The 19,644-nt window shown below is 38.8% G+C and overlaps 1 protein-coding gene across 8 annotated transcripts in view; it reads right to left on the bottom strand.

Annotated features, from left to right (window-relative positions):
- Nucleotides 1-7,029: 7,029 nt before the first annotated feature.
- LOC124249801 (zinc finger protein 568-like) overlaps nt 7,030-19,644 on the bottom strand; it is a 36,678-nt gene continuing 24,063 nt past the window's right edge. For 7 of the 8 annotated variants that reach the window (XM_046681194.1, XM_046681198.1, XM_046681196.1 and 4 more), the window contains one exon: nt 10,574-13,516. In XM_046681194.1, coding sequence (XP_046537150.1) covers nt 12,069-13,516 — 1,448 coding nt within the window. In that variant the 3' untranslated portion in view covers nt 10,574-12,068. Of the gene's footprint in view, nt 10,421-10,573; nt 13,517-19,644 lie in introns of those variants that run through there. The other variant, XM_046681199.1, reaches the window with a different exon arrangement.

Below are 19,644 nucleotides of genomic sequence, written 5' to 3'. Positions count from 1 at the left end.
ACTATTCTGGGGATTTTGTTTTTCATATAAACTTTAGAATGACTTTGCTGATATCTACAAAATAATTTTCTAGCATTTTGGTTGAGATTGTGTTGAATCTACAGATCAAGTCTGGAACAATTGACTTCTTCATAATATGGAGTATTGCGATTCATGAACTTAGATTCTCTCTCCATTTATTTAGATCTTTGATTTCTTTCGTCAGAACTTTGTAGTTTTCCACGCATAGATCCTGCACGTATTTTCTTAGATTTTGTTATGAATCTGTCAAATTAACACTTGTTAAGGGCAGCACAGGGTGCCAGAGAGTGAGCCATGGTTCAACAACAGACCACAAGAGAAACTGAAATAAAGAAGTTTGTCACTCACAGGTCCTGGGGGAATCAGCAGGCATGCCTCAGGGGCCACATGGGGAGGTCAAGGCAGAGCACGGATAGAGAGAGGTAGGACGCGGGGCACACACTTTATTAGGGTCCATGCTGGAGTGATTTGGGCTTCCTGGGCTAAGGTTGGATTGGTCAATTCAAACCAAAAGAGTGGCGTTTTGGTCGGTCCCACAGGAGTCTTACGTGAGGGTGCACAAGAAGGCGCTGGAGGCAGAGGAGAGTGTGGATCGCAAGGGCTATTGAGGACGTCGTATCAGGAGCTTACGTTTGCTTGTGACGCGGCGGGCTGTTATTTAGGGTATGCACTTGCATGAGGGGGCTAGTGTCAGTTTAAGGTCCCCTGCAGGCTGCTTGGCCGAACAAAATGGATGCTGAGGCAGCAATATGATGGGTAGCTTAGCTAAACTCTCAACAGATTTGTACCTAATTTTTTTTTCACGCTAATATAAATGGTACTTTTAAAAGCAACACTTTTTAAAATGGCATTTTTAATTTCAAATTCCAATTGTTCATTACTGGTATAAAGGAAAGCAATTGACTTTTGTATATTAACCTGGTATCCTGTGACCTTGTTATACTTGCATTTTAGTTCCAGGAATTTCTTATTGATCCTTTGGGGTTACGTAGGCAATTGTATCATCTGTGAACAAAAAAAGTTTTGGTTCCTATTCCAATCTGTATACCTTTTATTTAATTTTCTTGTCTTATTAAACCAGTAAGGGCTTCTAGTGTGATGTTGAATAGGAATGGTGAAAGAGGATATTCTTGTGTTGTTCCTGATCTGATGGGGAGGAAAGTATCCAGTTTCTCCTCACTAGGGATGACGTTTAGCTGCAGGTTTTCTGTAGACACTCTTGATCAAGTTGAGGAAGTTTTCCTCTTTTCTTAATTTTCTGGGATTTTTTTTTTTTTATCATGAATGGATGTTGGATTTTGTCAAAATCTTCTTCTGTGTCATTGACACGATCATATGATCTTTATTCTTTAGTCTGTTGATGTGATAGATTACATCATTTGATTTTTGAATGCTAACCAGCCTTGCATAACTGGAATAAATCCTACTTGGTCGTGGTGTATAATTCTTTTAATATATTATTGGATTCAACTTGTTAATATTTTGTGATAATTTTTTCATCTATGTTGATAAGAGATATTGGTCTGTAGTTTTCTTATAATATTTTTATCTGCTTTTGGTATTAAGATAATGCTGCCCTCATAGAATGAGCTATTAGTGTTCTGTCATGATTCTACTTTCTGAAAGAGATTGTGGAAATTGGTTGTCATTTCTTCCTTACATGTTTGGTAGCATTCACTGTTGAAACCATCTGTGCCTGGTCTTTCTTCTTCAGGGTGTTATTAATTATCGATTCAATTTCTTCATTATAAAGGGCTATTCAGTTGTCTATTTCTCCTTGTGTGAGTTTTGGTAGTTTATGTTTTCAGGGAATTGGTCCATTTCATCTAAATTATCAAGGTTGTGGACAAAGAGTTGTTCATAGGATTCCCTTGTTATTCTTTTAATGTCTGTGGGATCAGTACTGATGACCCCGCTTTCATTTCTGATATTGGTCATTTGTGTCTTTTCTCTTTTTTCTTGGTTACTCTGGCTAGAGATTTGTCATCTTTTCACTTAGTCATCTTTTCAATAGCTTTTGCTTTCATTGATTTCTTCTATCGTTTTCTTGTCTTTTATTTCAATGATTTCTGCTCTAAATTTTTTTTTTTAGGCTGAAATTATTCTTCTTTCTCTACTTTCCTACAGTGAAAGCTCAGGTTATTGAGTTTATCTCTCTCTTCAATGCTATACATTTCCCTTTAACCACTGCTTTCACTCATTACCACACACTCAATGGCTTAAAACGACAGGAAATCATTCGCTCACAGTTCTGGAGGCCAGAAGTCTGAAATCAGTAGAACTTGGCTGAAATCAAGGGTTCATGTGTCAGGTTTCCTCCATGGGCTCCAGGAGAGAATCCATTCCTTGACTTTCCCAGCTTCTGGCAGTTGCTGGAATTCCTTGAGCCATTTCACTTCAGTCTTTGAGTCATTTCACTTCCGTCCTTGAGCCATTTCACTTCAGTCCATGAGCCATTTCACTTCAGTCTTTAGCACTGGCATCTTCAAATATACTTTGCCTGTGTCTTCACATCACTTTTTCCTCTCTGTGCATCAAATCTCCCTCCTAGGACTCAATGAGATAAGCCATAATAATCTCTCCATTTCAAGATCTGTAACTTAATCACATCTACAAAGACACTTTTTTCCAAAGAAGGTAACAGTCATAGGTTTAGGGATTAGGAATCATTGGGGGGCCATTTTTCCAACTTACTACAGTTGTATTTTATTTTCATTTAGTTAAAAATATTTTTAAAAATTTCTCTTGATACTTCTTTCATCCATTTATTATAAAGAACCGTGTTATTTAATTTCCATACAGTTGGACATTTTTCCAGCTATCTTTCTGTTATTAATTTCTACTTTAATTCTATTGAGGCCTGAGAATGTATTTGCATGATTTTTATTCTTTGAAATTTGTTAAGGTGTCTAATGGCCAATAATGTAGTCTAACTTGGTAAATGTTCAGTGGGAGCATAAGAATGTGTGTTCTGTTGTTGCTGGATGGAGTATTCTATAAAGGTGCAAACTTGCAGTCGTAAGATCAATAAGTACTGGGTATGTAATGTACAACATGATGACCATAGTTAACACTGCTGTATGGTATATAGTTGCTAACAGAGTAAATCCTAAAAGTTCTGATCACAAGGAAAAATATTTTTCTGTAACCATATGAGGTGATGGATGTTAACTAAACTTATTGTGGTAATCATTTCACAATATATGTATGCCAAGTCGTTATGTTGTACACGTTAAACTTACACAGTGCTGTATGCCAATTATACCTCAATAAAACTGAGAAAAAATAAAAATGACTCAAAACTCAAAAAAAAAACAATGTCAGTTCAATCAAGTGGGTTAATAGTGCTGTTAAGGTCAACTATATCCTCATTAATTTTCTACCTGTTTGATCTATCAATTACTGACAGGAGAGTGTTGAAGTCTTCAACTACACTGGTGGATTTGTCTATTTCTCCTTTCAATTCTATTATTTTTTGCTTCACGTATTTTGATGCTCTGTTGTCAGGTGCATACACCTTCATGGTTATTACATCTTCTTGGAAAATTGCTCCTTTATCATTATGCTGTGCCCCCTTTATCCCTGAAAATGTTCTTTATTCTGAAGTCTGCTGTGATCCAGGTAAACAGATCTTGACTGTGTCTGGGTTTGCCTGTCTCTCTAGATTTCAGGGAAGTGATTTGCTCTGCAACCTGTTTTCTCATGTGTCTAGGAAAAGTTATTGATTTTTAATTTGTCCAGCTTTTTCTTGTTGTGAGGATGCGAGTGATGACTTCCAAGCATTTTGCATGTCAGTGCTGAAACCAGCAGTTTGTGGTCATTTTTTTCAGTCTTTTTTTTTTCTGTCTCACAGATTAGAATATTTCCGTTAATCAATCTTCAAGTTCACTTAATGTTTCCTCTATCATCTTCATTCTGATAGTGAGTCCTATGGTGAACTTTTTATTTGAGATGGTGTATTTTTTGGTTCTAATATTTCCATTTGTATATTTTTTATATCTTTCATTTCTCTGCACTTTCTATTTTTCCATTTATTCCAAGTGTATTTACCCTTATAATAGCTATAAGGAGCTTGGTTATAATAGCTACTTTAAAGTCATTATCTGATAATTCCAACACCTGTGTCATCTCAGGATTGGTGTCTTTTTATTATCTCTATCCCTGAGAGACGACATGGTTTTCCTGGTTCTTTCTACATCCAGCCAATGTTGGACTGCATCTTGGACATTTTACTGTTATGTTTCTCTGGATAGTGTTTAAATTATTTTTTGGATTAGCAGACAATTGACCCAGTAAAGTTCAGACCACAAGCTCCTACTCACCTTCCGTGTTCTGTGGTTTCAATATCAGTTCAGTTTTCAAGGCCGTTGCAGTTCTCTTCAGAACAGTTCCATATTTGTGCCACACGATGGCCAGTCTGAATCCTGGGCAGTGGTCTACCCCATATTTCAGTTCTCAAGGCTTTGATATGCTATTTGAGGTTAGTCCCACAAATGCACATCTTGGGGGTGACTCCAGTTCACACAACTTTATGAGTTTGTTTCCTTGAGCTCCGTTCTCTCCAATCTTCCTAACATGTTCCAACTCAGAGACCCCTCCTCCCTATCTTCTGGGTAGAAAGGTGAGGGAATTAGCTTTTCTGTTCTGCCGTGCATTTCCTATGAACCTCTTGGGCCAAGTAGCGAAAGGATAGAGAGAAAAAAAGCAACAGGATTCCCCATATGTTCTCAGAAACAGTTCCTCTGGTCAGAGGGTGGTTTTCCTCCCTTGGAATTTTAGGCACTGGCCCAGCTGCCTCTGCTGTTACCGCCATTGCTGCTATGGGATTGTTGGGAGCCTCTCTGATAAAATGTCTCACTTTTCTAAGATTCTTTTCTTTAAGACTTCTTTACGCTCCTAAGGTTATGGTATCAGTTGACAATCTTCCATATGCTTTCCAGCTTCCAAAAATTTGACGTGTTTTTCTACTATTTCCCCTTCCCTTCTCTCTGTTCTTTTGATTTTATACTTCCTTTCCTTTACTGTCATTTTAATGGGATTTTAGGAAGGAACAGAATTAAGCACTGTATGCATTCACTAGTCTGTGTCTCTTCACTTTTCTGGTCATTCTGCTCCTTGTTTAGTTATCCTATGTGGACCCTCCCAGTTTTGTTATCACACCTCCATCGTAATTGTCACAATATGTAGATTTCTGAAATGTGCTAAGTTATCTTTAAAGGTAGTAAAGACTATGGATAACTGTTGTTGTCAGTTTCTACCTATACTCAGGGGAGTTTCCCTCTCAAATATTAGCAGACAGAACACATTTCCATTTTGGATTCCTTTCCTTCTAGAGACTCAGCCTGAAACCAAAGAGTCAATTCCACAATGGGACATTGCTGCAATTATATTAATATACTATACAATAAAGGAAAATTCACAACTGTTGATGAAGGCAGTTGTAACAGCAGCTAAAATGTATTTACATAATAGTATGTGAATTATTATTATCATCAACAGTTAATAGGTCAATCAAGATCTGTTCTAAACACTTTAAACATATTAATTCATTGAATGGATGATTCTTTGTACAACCTTTAGAAGCAGCCTGGGAAGCTCATGAATAGTGAGTTGATGGGTGGGCATTTTTTCAAGCAAGCACAGAACTTTTCTGCAAATTTCAAATATGCTGAGCCATAAAACAAATTTCAACAAATTTCTAAAGGATTAGAATCATATAGGATATGACCATCATACTAATAATTGATTCAATGAAGAATCATCAATGGATATTAAACTTTTGATGTGGAATGGGATTCTATTTTGATAATTTGAAAGCATTTCCCCACATACTACTGCTTAATTACAAAGAGAAAAGTGTTCTTCCCAGTGGAGAAACCTGGAAAGTGCCACTTTAATGAGGTGATTAGTTATCATCACCAATAGGTCAGAGCCACATCATGCACCCCGACATAATGCCTGAAGATATATTATATAGTATTTCTGTCAAAAATTCATTAATGCAAAGATACATATTCTGAACCGAATTATGAGGAAACCTTTAACAAACTAAATTGAGTGATATAATTCATTGCATTAACAGATTAAATAAGAAAAATCATATTATTTAGACAAATTTAAGAAGAGTACAGCAATGTAGACACAAATCAGAAAAGGAATGCAAAAAGATTATTGGACAGATGATCTCTCTCATATATCGAGGACCTCCAAAGAATTTTATAAAAGGGCTCCAGCAGGGAACCAGCCAAGTGCAGAGCGCAGTGTGGCAAGACCATGAGTTATCATGCAAGTAGGAACTTGATCTCTTTTTCTCTCCAATATTTAAGCTCACCCACGAAGTATTCAGAAACCAGGGACAGCAAGCTGAGAGATGAGAAAGAGGACTGGAAAGGCAGATGCCATCCTGTGTGTTCTTTCCTCATCTGCCATCTTACCCACCTTGCAACACGCCTGAGCTAAGGGAGGGGAGAAGCCCCATCTGTGAACAATGCTTATGGTTTTGCTTTCTACATAGGATTCAAAGTCAGGGCATGGTTTGCACATGATTTCATCCAGGGTCAGAGAAAGTATTTGTTTCACCAAAAAAATTTAATGGGACAGTGCCAGACAAGAATGAATCTGCCTTATCATCCCCCAAGTTGTGACTACTCATTACAATTTACATACTTCACCCCAACTCCACTGTGGCTGGAAGTTGGCAGGCAATCTTGGTTCCACCAGCCACTACCTGAACTTTGGAGGTGGAGAAAGCAAGCATAATGGGGTGAGCATCATAGAGTGGACTTACACAAACCTAGACAGTACAGCCTACCACACACCTAGGCTACAGGGTACTAATCTTACAGGATCACCAGCCGTTATGCAGTCTGTTGTTGACGGAAACATTGTTATGTGGCACGTGACTGTCCTGTGTCAAGCACCATTTGAGGAACAGTGTATCTGAGCTTTTATCTGCATACTTGTGGTATAGCTGGGCCTTTATCCTTACTACTTTCTTCAGGGTTGTGCAGCCCATAAGCCTGATTCCTTGGTCTCCTGAAAATTCTTCAAATTACAAAATAGCCTTTATTAAATCCCTTTCTGCTTAAAATATATAGAATGGATTTTATCTACAATTATCTTTCTCTATTTCACCAATAAAGAGACATCAATGAATAAACTGTATAAAAATACAACACAGATAAAAGAATTGGATCAGTATTTTTCAATAGTTTTAGATCCTACATCTCGTCAATAAAGAAAATTACAGAAAGATGTGTCACCACTTGTATTACTTAGAACCCCATAATACCATGTGCCATCTGTGTGTGCACCTAAGCACTGGTTTTGTAGATACCAGGCGCACTGTAGACACAGGGAGGAGAGCAGGACTGAAGAAAGGAACAGAGACTTCGCCTGTTTCTGAAATGATTTCCTTCTCTTACAAAATTTTAATCAAGAGACAGTAAGATGCCTAATTATTACATAGTAGTTACACAGGTGCTGTTTTTCTGTATTATTTTATTCACTCAAGAATATTTAAAACCATGAAATAAGATAGAAGAAAATTTAGGAAAATGAGGTGAGAGAGACAATTCAGGAACAAAACCAGAAAACTAGATACTACACAGCAAAAAAGATTATTTAAAACAGGGGTCAGCCAACTGCAACCTGTAGGCCAAATGTGGCCAGTTGCTTATTTTTGTAAACAGTGTTATTGGAACCCAGCCATGCCCATTTGCTTACAGGTCAGGATTTCTCAGCTTCAGCGCTAGTGACATTCTGGACGGATAATTCTCCTGTGGGGGGCTGCACTATACACTGGAGGATGTTGAGCAGCGTCTCCAGCCTTTACCCACCAGATGCCAGCAGCACCTCCCTTCATAGTGACAACGGAAAACGTTTCCTAGGGTTGGGGGCAAGGCAGGCAAAATTAGCCCTAGTTCAGAACCGCTGGTTTCTGTCGTCCATGTTTTCGCGCTACCAAGGCGGAGGAGAGAATGTATGACCACAAAGCCTAAAATATTTACCATCTGGCCCTTCACAGAAAAAGCTTGTTGACTCCTTTTGCCATAAAAAGGGAAAAGATAGATGTTAGACGAAGCAAACAAACTACAAAGTAAATGACAAAACAACCTCCTTAACAGTTTCTACAAATTACTTCAAAACGACTCCAATTAAAAAAAGGGAATAGATAAAAACAAGCAATTCACGGAAATAAAATTCAAATGACTCTTAGGCACGGTATAATATGCTCAGCCTCACTGGCAATTAAGAAAATGCAGATTGAAGGCACGTTTTTTCTTCACCTAATTGAAAAGGGTTCAGTCCAGGTTGAAATTGTCGGGAATGGACATATAGTCCTGTAGATTAATGGCGAGTTTCAGAAAGTAGTAAGGCATTAACTTCTACGTTGCAAGGCAAGGACTCCAACTGGGAGCAATCCACCATTCTACAGAAATAAACACACCAACGTGCAACAACACATCTGTAGTAAAATTATTCTTGTACGATTACTTGTAAAATAACAAACCTGAACTTTCATTGGTAGAATGAGCTGCATATATTATAGTTTGCATATATTATGTAAGAATCTAAAGCTAAATAGTTATGTCTGTAGGTACTGACCGGAAGGATGTCCATGTTATGTGGCCAAGTAAGGAGGGCGCATTTCAATGTGTAAGACAATCTCATTTAAACTACCCCCTGCCTCCCAACACACACACTGTCACCAAAACAAACCTCCTAGATGTGTGAAGGCATGGAAGCCTTCAGAGAGTAAGTGTGGATATGTCTATTTTTTCTTTTTAAACCTTTGCACTATAACCCAAGTTTTTGGTAAAACGTTATATAAATTTGGAAGGGGACTTTCAAGTCTTGAAAACAGAAATATGTACACATGGGCAAAAAATGAAAGAGAACCACCTCAACGTTTATTATAACTCAAAAAAATGTCAGAAACTGTATGAAACCAGTACTATGAACGCACCTAGTTTTGCCTAGCTTTATTCATTCTTCTTCTAAAGGGTACAACTTCTCCAAGTACAACTTTCAAGAAGTGACATAAAATATATACCAGTGCAGATAAAATTTAGTGATCATTTCCCCCTTTTAAAAACTGCTTGAATTTTTATTATAAATTGTCCTCCAACAGGCTGATATTTAGCTATGACTGGTTTATTATGTAATACATGTTTACATTAAACTTGTTTTTATAAAGCATGAGGTAAAAGTGGAATCCACTGGATGGTGATTATTGCAAATGTTAAGAACGTCCACAGACCATGAGGTAGGATTACATGGACAGCTGCAGGCTCTTCACAGCAGATGAGTATGCATATGCTGTAATAGTTTCTTGTCTACTACTTTCAGTGGGTAATAGTTACTTTAGTGTCCAGCTTTCAATGTGTAAACAGTACATTTATATATTACATTTTTTAACAATTGCACAGGTAAAGTCATGATTTAGATTTTAAAACCCTATTTTCTTCTTTCCGTAAATTCCTAGATTTGACTTGCTATTTCAATTGGAATGTTCATATGCTATGAGTACAATGGATTATTTTTATAGCTCATTTGATTTGGATGCTGTCCTTTTACAAATCTGGTAAAAGGGTACAAGGCTTAAGCTAGTCTTATAGCTGTGCCTCTTTGTATCTTGAAGACGTAGAAGATGTTATCTGTAGTATCTCTGGTACTAGAGGAATTACATGGTGTAGCTCTAATCAGTTTTTTCATGGCTCTTACTTTATTCAGGAAAATAATACTTTTCAAAGATTTCAGAAATACTGTAAAAAGCTGAATATAAACATACACTATAAAATGTTGAATGTAAATGAACACTTCCTACATCTCACTGAACAAACGTATACATATAAACACATACATATGTCTAATATTTAAGAAAATGCTTTTCTACAATTTCAGATATACTATAAAAAAGCTGAATATAAACATTTTCTCATCTTACTAAAGTTGAATGTGTGTATATATATATGAAGATAATTTTTTCCAGGACTCAGATATATTATAAAAAGATGAGTATAAACTCATAACAGGTACGTACGGAGTTTCTTAATTTCATACAAACCCAGGGACAGGGTAGTTCTGAATTTTTTCACCAGCTCAATAATGTCAAGGACACACGTAATTCCACCCTCTCCCTGTGCCAATCTCAGCCCCTTCCTTTCTGCTTGCAAAATGGCCACAATGCCAGGTATCATACAGACACACAGACATGCATCCTGTATATAGGAAGACTATTTCCTTCTACTTTATTAGCAAAGAAAACTTAACTGAAGTCCACTTGCAGATTCTTGCTTGGAACTTCTGTGGCCAGGACCGTGATACACATGCCCAGATGCAAAGCAAGCTAGGAGAGCCCACATCTGGCACGGACTAAGGTGGGGAGCAGGCAATCCTGGAAAAGGGAGAACAGTTAACACTGATGACAGGCAACCCACGGTGTCTGCCACAACATTGCCTTCTTGAAATCACCTGTTTTTGTAGTTTCATATCCTTTCTCATTCATGTACTTGAGTTTTTTCTTTTTAGAGTGTAATCTTTTTTAAAAAAAAAAAAAAGCTTTCAAGGTTTTTTTCTGGCTTTGCACTTACTTTGTTAGACCTTTTCTACATACTCAAATGCCTTTTCATTCTCCCTCTCATTCTTCCCATCAACAAATGTTTACTGGGAACCTACGAGAAACAAGCAGTGCACCAAGTACAGTGAACTGAGAAGGAATCCTGGCCTTTAATTGTTCCTGTTTTCTCCACATATTGAAAGAAGCTAATTTTCCTCAGAGTGCAGCTTTGTTGCATCCTACAAATTTCAACATGTAGTTGTCTCTTTGTCATTCATTCCTAATGGTAATTTGCCTTGATTCCCTTTTTAATATAAAAAGTATTTATACAGGTATCTTTTAAATTTCCTTGTGGAGGAATAGATTTTGGCTAAGGCTTTGTTATTTTGTAATTCTCTAGAAGAGAGGCAGATTGTGGCATACGTCTTGTTTTTGAAAGGTTCTAATAAATCATCTAAATCTTCCCTCTGATCTCCCAGCAACTCCTCTTTATTCTCCTGGGGATATTCCATTGTGAATTCACTGATGGGGAAAAGGGCAACCTATGAAGGAAAACGTCAGTTTTTAATCTTCCTCCAGAAGGAATTACCTAACACTCAATAAAGAAAGGTGTCTTATAGTCACTGACACATAGGCCTTTCTCTCATATGATCTCTAATAAACACAATTATGAAAATAAAGAAAAGTACAATAAAAGCAGCTCCTATTTAACACAACTTCAATACGAGCCTGACACTATTCTAAGGGATATAATGTAATTATTTAATCTTCACAATGCTACTAAGAAATATGGTGCTAATATTACTAACTTATAATTGAGAAAATTTAGACATAGTTAAGTAAATTGCCCTGTAAGAAATGAGTTACAATGGTGAAGGCGAGTAAAGCCTAAACACTGGTTCAATCCTTTCCCACTCTGATTCAGCCCAGGTTAATTTCAGAGAATGAGCTTGCAAATATTTAATGAGATTTGAGTGGGATGGAAGAAGTGCTATATTTTTAACATTAACGTAGCCTTCCTCAAGTAATAATTATCATATGAATAACTTGTTAGCTAAAACAAACTGGTGTCTCATATATATGACACTTTTACTATGAATCCTCTATTTCCCATAAGGGCTAATGACCCTGATGTTGAGCCAAGTTTGAATGACTGTCTTTACCACATTCACTGCTTCCTAAGCCTTCCCACTTTCCTTATATTCACAGAGTTTTCACCAACTGAACTCTCATGTTTAATAAACTCTGAAACACACATAAACCCTCTCCCAATTCTTAACATTTATAAGGTTTCTCATCAGTAACAAAGGTCACATAAATTCTGGCCCTTAAATAAAGGCCTTACATCCACAGTATGAACTCTGATACTGAGTAAGCTCCTATCTTCAAATGCTTCCCCACATTCCTTACAATCACAGGGGTTTTTGTTTGTTTTACTAGCATGACTTTCTGATGTCAATTAAATTCTGAGTCTTCTCCCAAGTCTTCATTCACTCCTCTGTCCCGTATGAATTCTCTGATGTTGACTGAGGTGTGAGCCACGAAAAAAGGCCTTCCCACATTCCTTACATTCATAGGGTTTCTCACCAGTATGAATTTTCTGGTGCCGACTAAGTTCTGAACCACGACCAAAGGCCTTCCCACATTCCTTACACTCATAGGGTTTTTCACCACTATGACTTCTCTCGTGATGGGTAAGTTCTGACCTTCGAATAAAAGCCTTCCCACATTCCTTGCATTTATGGGGTCTCTCACCACTGTGAACTTTTTGATGTCGAATAAGTTCTGTGCTACAAGTAAAGGCCATTTCACATTCCCTACACTTATAGGGTTTCTCACCAGTGTGAGCTCTCTGATGTCGAGTAAGTTCTGAGCCACGACGAAAGGACTTCCCACATTCCTTGCATTTATATGGTTTCTCACCAGTATGAACACTCTGATGTCGAATAAGATGTGAATCAGAGATAAAAGCTTTCCCACATTCCTTACATTTATGAGGTTTCTCACCAGTATGAACTCTTTGATGCAGACTCAGCTGTGAGGCGCAACTATAGACCTTTCCACATTCCTTACATTCATAGCGTCTTTCACCAGTATGGATGATCTGATGAAGACTAAGTTGTGTGTCATAACGAAAAGCTTTCCCACATTCCTTACATTTATGGGGTTTTTCACCAGTGTGGATTCTCTGATGTCGAAAAAGGTGTGAGGGACGGGTAAAGGCTTTCCCACATTCCTTACATTCATAGTATTTCTCATCAGTATGAATTCTTTGATGTAAATTAAGTTGTGAGGTAGATGGAAAGGCCTTCCCACACTCCTTACATTTAAAGGGTTTCTCACCTATATGAATCTTTTGATGTTTGCTAAGTTGTGAGCTAGAGTGAAAGGCTTTCCCGCATTCCTTACAATTATGAGTTTTCTCACCAGTACTAATGCTCTGAGGTTTAGTAATTTCAGAGTCATGAACAAAGGCACATTTCTTATTTTCAGTACTTTTTTTGCTTTCATGAATTCTCTGATGCTTAATCAAGTCTGACCTACTATTAAAGGCTTCCCCACATTCTCCACATTTAGAGTCTTCTTCCTTATTATGACTTCTTTCATGTTGAATATGGTGTGATTGGGACCCTAAAGCTTCCTTACGTTCCTCGCATTCACAGGACTTTGCTCTGGTATGAATTGTCTGAGGTACTCTATGAACTGTGCACTGAGTGGAAGTGGACCTTTCTTCAGAGGTTATTACAGCTTGTCTGAAATGGCCCTTCTGTTGTCTCTCCAGGTGGCATTTGATTTCTCTGTTATCTCTGACCCTAGTGCACTCAAGGTTAGAGTGTGTAAGTCTTTTTGTTATCTCCTGTTGTAATGATTTAATTTCACAACTGTCCTCCTTTGGAGATAAATTCTTGGTCTCTCTTCTCTTGGACTCCCAATCTGTAAGATAACAAAAACGAAAATAGGAGAGATTTTCACGTTGCAGAAGCAAGGATAGTTCTGAAGTAGAAATAACAAACTAAAAACAGCGAATAATTTAAATACTCTTAACACTGCATTGCAATTTGTAAGAAAAAATAAATAAGGGGGAGGGAAGAATGAGAATAGAGAAAATGAGGAGAGCTTGTGAGGGAAGTGGTTCTTCATGTCAGCTGGGGAACTTGTTAAAAATACGATGTCCAGGAACCACCTAAGACCAACTAAATGAGAATCTAAAGCCTACATTATATCTAACAGCAAGTCCCCTCATCTCTAGCCTCAAAATACATCCAGATTTTCACTACTTTTCTCTATCAGTATCTCTCACCTTGTCCAAAGCCATCCCTCATCAAGATTAACACGACACTATCCTGATGGCTCTCCCTGCTTCCACTGTTGCCCTCTCAATATTCCATACCCGAGACAGTAGTCGGCGTGTTCCTGTTAGAGTAAGTTGGATCATGCCATTCTTCTGCTCAAAACCCTCCACTGGATTTCCCTCTCGTGCAGAGTAAAAGTCAAAGTCCTCATGTGGTCTACAAGGACTTCGCTGAACTTGTCCTGCACTACCCCTTTCTGATCTCGCTGCCCCACCTCCTCCCCTCAGCTGACTCTGCTCCAACTGCCTGATCAACTGGATGTTCCTCGAACTTGCCAGGCACATCCCTCCTTCAGAATCTCTGCCTGCAAATCTCTTCCCTAAGATGTCAATATGGCTCATTCCATTACTTCATTCCGACCTCTATTCAAATGCCAACGCATACGAACACTCTTTACAAAACAGGACCCTCATCACTCTACTGATTCCATTTTTGCAGAGTACTTATCATCACGTCATTTTATTTATTTCCCCAACATTATAAAAAATTTCAAACATACAGAAAAATGGAAAGAATTGGACAGTGAACCCCCATATTCCCACTGCTTAAATCCTACAATAACCATTTGGCTCTACTTGCCTTATCACATATCTATCGATCCCATCCATCAATCCATCTTGCAGACATCAGTAAACTTCACCTCTAGACTCAACAGATTCGATTATACTTTAACTTGTTCACTTCTGTATTGTCTGCTCTCCCTTCACTGTACCTGCACTGAGTAAATACTCAATAACTATTTGTTTGATGAATGAATGGCCATTGGTATTTTTATCAATCTCCCTCAGTGATTCTGACGCCATTCAAAGTGAGGGACTCACTGTTTAAATACGGTGCTTCTCCCTGCACTTTATAAGATAAAACATAAAATTCCTTAGCAGACCTGCAAAACTGCACACTATCAGGACCTGCTTCCTTATTCACCTTCATTTTGAAGTGCTCTCTCCTTCATTCACCATGAGCCCACTAGACTGGCCTCTACTTGACTCCTATATCATGCTAATTACTTTCTCATCCTAGACCCTTTCAGGAAATGCTCCATCTCCCATGAATGCTCTGTTCCAGGATCTCTGCATGGCCAGCTTCTCTCATTCTAAATATCTTAATTTTCTGTCAAGTATCCTCTTCTTTGCCCTCCTAATCTATTCCTCAATTCTGGAATTACATGTTTATTCATCAGTTTACCTACTGGTAAAATTTTGCCCAAAGTGGCCTAGAATTAACATAATACTTATTTTACTCACCATGATATAACCAATCCCCAGCACACAGTTCAATTAATGTTAAATAAACTAGTCACTAGATTAAGGGTATTCAGGTGGAAATAAAGGGAAACATGCTAAAGATAATGAAATTAGGAGAGTGACTTGAGAATCAGAGTCATTGCTCCATGCTTTTAATTACTTAACAGGTGATAGAGGAGTCTTCCTGCCTCCAATCCCTCCCAACTGCAGTATGCTCTCCCTACATCACTTCCACGCACCTGGCAGTAACGCACAAGCAAGGCAGCACCATTAGAGTAAATCTGTATATGTGCTGACACCAGGCCCCTAGAATATTGACAGCTTTACACAACAATAAAAATCTTATGTAATTCTGAGAAAATTCTAATGGAAAATGAGGATACTATGGCAACCATTTATGAGAGGTTATATAGTGTTGTGAGGAAGAATACAACTCTACAACCAGAGTGCTTGGGTATGGATCCTCGTCCCATGATGTGCTAGTTGTATGACACTGGACAGTTACTTAACTATTTAGAAATTAAGAATGCTGGTCTGAGACAAGGGAGATGCTTGTTCTCCAGATGCTCAGTTACGGTGTCAGAGTTTTATGCAAGCACCTTGCTGCCTGGGTTATTCCCCTTGCTCTTGTTATGGTTCAGGGTGGTTGGACCAGCCCAGGGCAGGATGCAGAAAAGACACATAGCTGGGAAATCTAGAGAGATGAATAAGCCTGGCACAACTGGTGAGCAGAGAAGATTCTTCTGTGACTAACATATAGTCTGTATCTGGGATCTAACGAAAATGCCACTCACACTGGGGAGGCTATAATTCTGTCCTTGGGAGAAGGGCACTAAGCAAGGTCTACATAGTGATTGGTAAAATGATGTTGGCATTTTATGTTGTATAGGAAGTTCCAGACATCAGATGTCAGAAGACACTATTATTTTAATATTTTGGAAAAACTATCTATGAGAAAATGAAAATTATGCAAAACACATGGATTGAAATAATAATCATGGACCTTAAAGGAATGCTGACAGCAAAAAAGTAACATCCATCAAGGATGCTCCCACCCCGTACAATCACTCGTCAATGCCAAAGAACCATTCCCCTGAATCGATCTTCAATCCCTTCACTTTCCCTACTCCACGGTCTTATTCTAGGACAAGGCCAAACCATCTGGACCCCAAAACAGCTTCCTAACAAGCTTCACCATTTTCACTCATGAACCCTCTGATTCAATCTCTACAGGACAGCCAGAGAGAGGTCTTAGAAATCCAACCCAATCACGTCCCTACCTTGTTTAAAATCCTTCAATGGGGGCCAAATGTCCTCAAGAAAAAAATTCAAACTCCCAGCTTTGGTGAGAAGGCCCTGCATGATGCTGACCTCCATTCAAGTGTTCAATACCCAGAGCTTTCTCTCCTCAGCGCCGTCAATGTATAGGTTCCTCTACCTGGTACAGCATTCCCACCACTCTGCCTGGATCCTACTACTTGACTTTGCGGCTTCCTATCATTTGTCACAATCTGAAAAGTCTTCCAGTATTATAATATTGCCCCTATTATTCTCTCACAGCAGTGTCTCACCTGTAACCATCGCCCCTAGAAAGACACCCATTACTTTGGCTACAGCACAGGCCAGGTTTCTAAAAAGAAAACCTTGCAGGGTTATCAGTGATTAGGGATTTAAGTCAGCCCTTCAGTCCTCTGCAGATTACTGGTAAGACTGGCTCTTCCTCAACATTTCCCATGAATTCAAGAGCCATGATTCAAGGGCAGGGCCAGAAGAAGCCCTGAGTCATAAACCCTGATCACATTTGGCTCTTCCCTCCCCGCCAGAGACACCATTCCCAGAAGGAGCCTGTAACTAAGACAATCCTTTATTTTCCCCTAAAAAGTCAATCAAGACTAATTCCAGCAGGCCTACCACCCCTCCTGACCCTAGCTGTTTCCTAGGTTATTCACTGTCACCTTTTATATTTCCTTCCAATGTTTTTTAACAGCCTTTTTACAAAACTGAAACAGCACAGATTCTAAATGTTATGTATCTGACTTTATTTCACTAAACATTATAGCACTGTTTAAAAAATATTTTATAAAAAATATTTAAGGGGCCAGCCCTGTGGTGTAGTGGTTAAGTTCACATGCTCCACTTCAGCGGCCCAGGGTTCATGGGTTTGGATTCCGGGCACGGACCTACACACTACTCATCAAGCCATGCTGTGGTGGTGTCCTACATACGAAATAGAGGAAGACTGGCACAGATGTTAGCTTAGGGACAATCTTCTTTCAGCAAAAAGAAGAAGACTGGCAACAGATGTTAGCTCAGGGCCAATCTTCCTCACCAGAAAAAAAAAAATATTTCAAATGCTGAGCGTTCTGTATCCTAATTGTTGTAGTGGTTATTTGAATCTACATGTTACAAAATTTCATAGTAATATATACCAAAAAAAAAAAAAAGAGTATATGTGAAAATGGGTGAAATCTGAGTAAGGTTTGTAGTTTATTTAGTTACTACTATTGTGTCAACATCAATTTCCTGGTTTTGACAATGTTCTATGATTAGGTAAGATGTTATCATTGGGGAAAGCTAAGTGAAGAGTACACAGAAACTCTGTACTATTTTTGCAACTCCTATTGAGTCTAAATTATTTCAAAATAAAAAGCTAAAAGGAAACAAACCCCCAAACACTGAGGGCTCCTCAAATGGGCCTTCCACAATGTTGGGCAATCTTTGTATGTCTTCCTAATTCATTTTCTTGCTTTTCTTCCCATTCGCTTTCCCTCTTAAAACCTCTATAGTCAGATTTTTGTCCCTAGTCCCCACCAAAACTACTATTTTAAGGTCTCAAATAAGCTCCACGTAGCCAATTACGACAGTTAGTTAATCCTCAATTACTGTCTTACCCATCAGCAGTATTTACGCGGCTGTTTACTTCCTCCTTAAAGCACTATTCTCATTAGGACCCTGAACACCACATCCTCCTGAGTCCTCCTAGCTCACTGCCTATTCCTACTTGTTTTCTCTTGCTGGATCCTCCTCCTCTTCCCAACTAAATGTCAAAGTGCTCCAGGGCTGAGTCATCCAACATCTTTCCTTCTCTGTCAACTTCTACCTCCCTAGGTGATACCCTGTTGTAAGCTCAGCACATGGTAATACCGAACACACACTACATTTTCCAGACAGCCTAGGTTTGATCATGAGACTTGAAACTGACCAGTGGGATTTGAATGGAAATGAGAGAAGGAACATGCTCTCCCACTCCCACTCCCACTCTTCAATTCTGCTGCTTGGAAGGTGGACCCATGGTGACTCCTCACACACCATATGGACGAAGGCTATACTCTCATCCTCTGGAGCCTGAGGCTGGGTGGGGCTGAGCCACCGAAGCCCTGGAGCCTCCACTTACAAAGTGCTACATATGAGTACAATGAAATACTTTTTCATTCTATGTGAGAGTAAAATGAAATTGTAAGGTCAAAGCTCCTGGAATCTGGATGTCTGTAACTCATGACAAACCTGTATCTTAATTCCCATACTGGCTTCCTGCTGACACTCAATTCATGAAGTCTATTTCCTCTTCAGAGTCTTTGTACTTGCTGTTCTCTCTACCTTGGTCTCCCCCTCACCACATCTCTGCACAATTCCTTTCCTCCCTCTTTCAGGTCCGCCTGCTCCAATGTTACTTCCTCAGAGGACCATCCCCAACAACACAATCCTACATAACAGAGTCATACCTCATTATTCTCTAGCTTAAACTGAATGAGATTTTTCTTCAAAATGTACTGCTACTTAAATATTATGTACGTATCCATTTTTTGTCCATCTTTCCCACTAGAATGTACCAGAAACCCCACAAGACAGGGCCTTTCACTTGTTCACTGTTGTATCTCCAGTAAGAAATTGCTGAATGGTGACCCACAGAACAACTCTAAATGCAAAAGAGAACACAGGAGATTGTTTTCAGAGTGGGGAACTTGGTGAACTCACACTCCAACAAAAACAATGAAAATAATGCAAAAAAACCCAACCAAAATAAACCTTTTTGGAACTCTGAAATTTAAGCAAAGCCACAAAATGAACTGAAAATTGTCGATCCAATAGAAACTGCTGAACCTTGGTGAGAAAGTAGGATTTGTGACATTTTAATGTGGGGCTTTCCCATTCCCCTTCCCTCACCAGCTCATCGGCACAGTTGTTAAAAACTAGCAGGCTTGCAGCCAGTGGAGAGGTCTGACCTCTTCTGGAGTGCCATTAAAAACATCACCCATCCAATATTTTTTCAGACCTTGCATCTCCCTGGAAAATCTATTCATAAGGTGTTGCTGCTATTTGATTTGAATCAGGGCTCAGCTCAGCTAGGGGAGAGGAGAGACTGGAAGTCCCACCCAGAGCATTACCGAAAACAATAGCAAACTCCTGGCAATGTCCCAGCTGCCTAAGGCTGTGATTTCAACTGGGGCAAACAATAACTAGAGGG

The sequence above is a fragment of the Equus quagga genome, chromosome 13, assembly GCF_021613505.1.
Source record: "Equus quagga isolate Etosha38 chromosome 13, UCLA_HA_Equagga_1.0, whole genome shotgun sequence".
Classification (NCBI taxonomy): Eukaryota; Metazoa; Chordata; class Mammalia; order Perissodactyla; family Equidae; genus Equus; species Equus quagga.
Note: the sequence above shows the minus strand (reverse complement) of the source record. Positions and strands in the feature narration are given on the sequence as shown.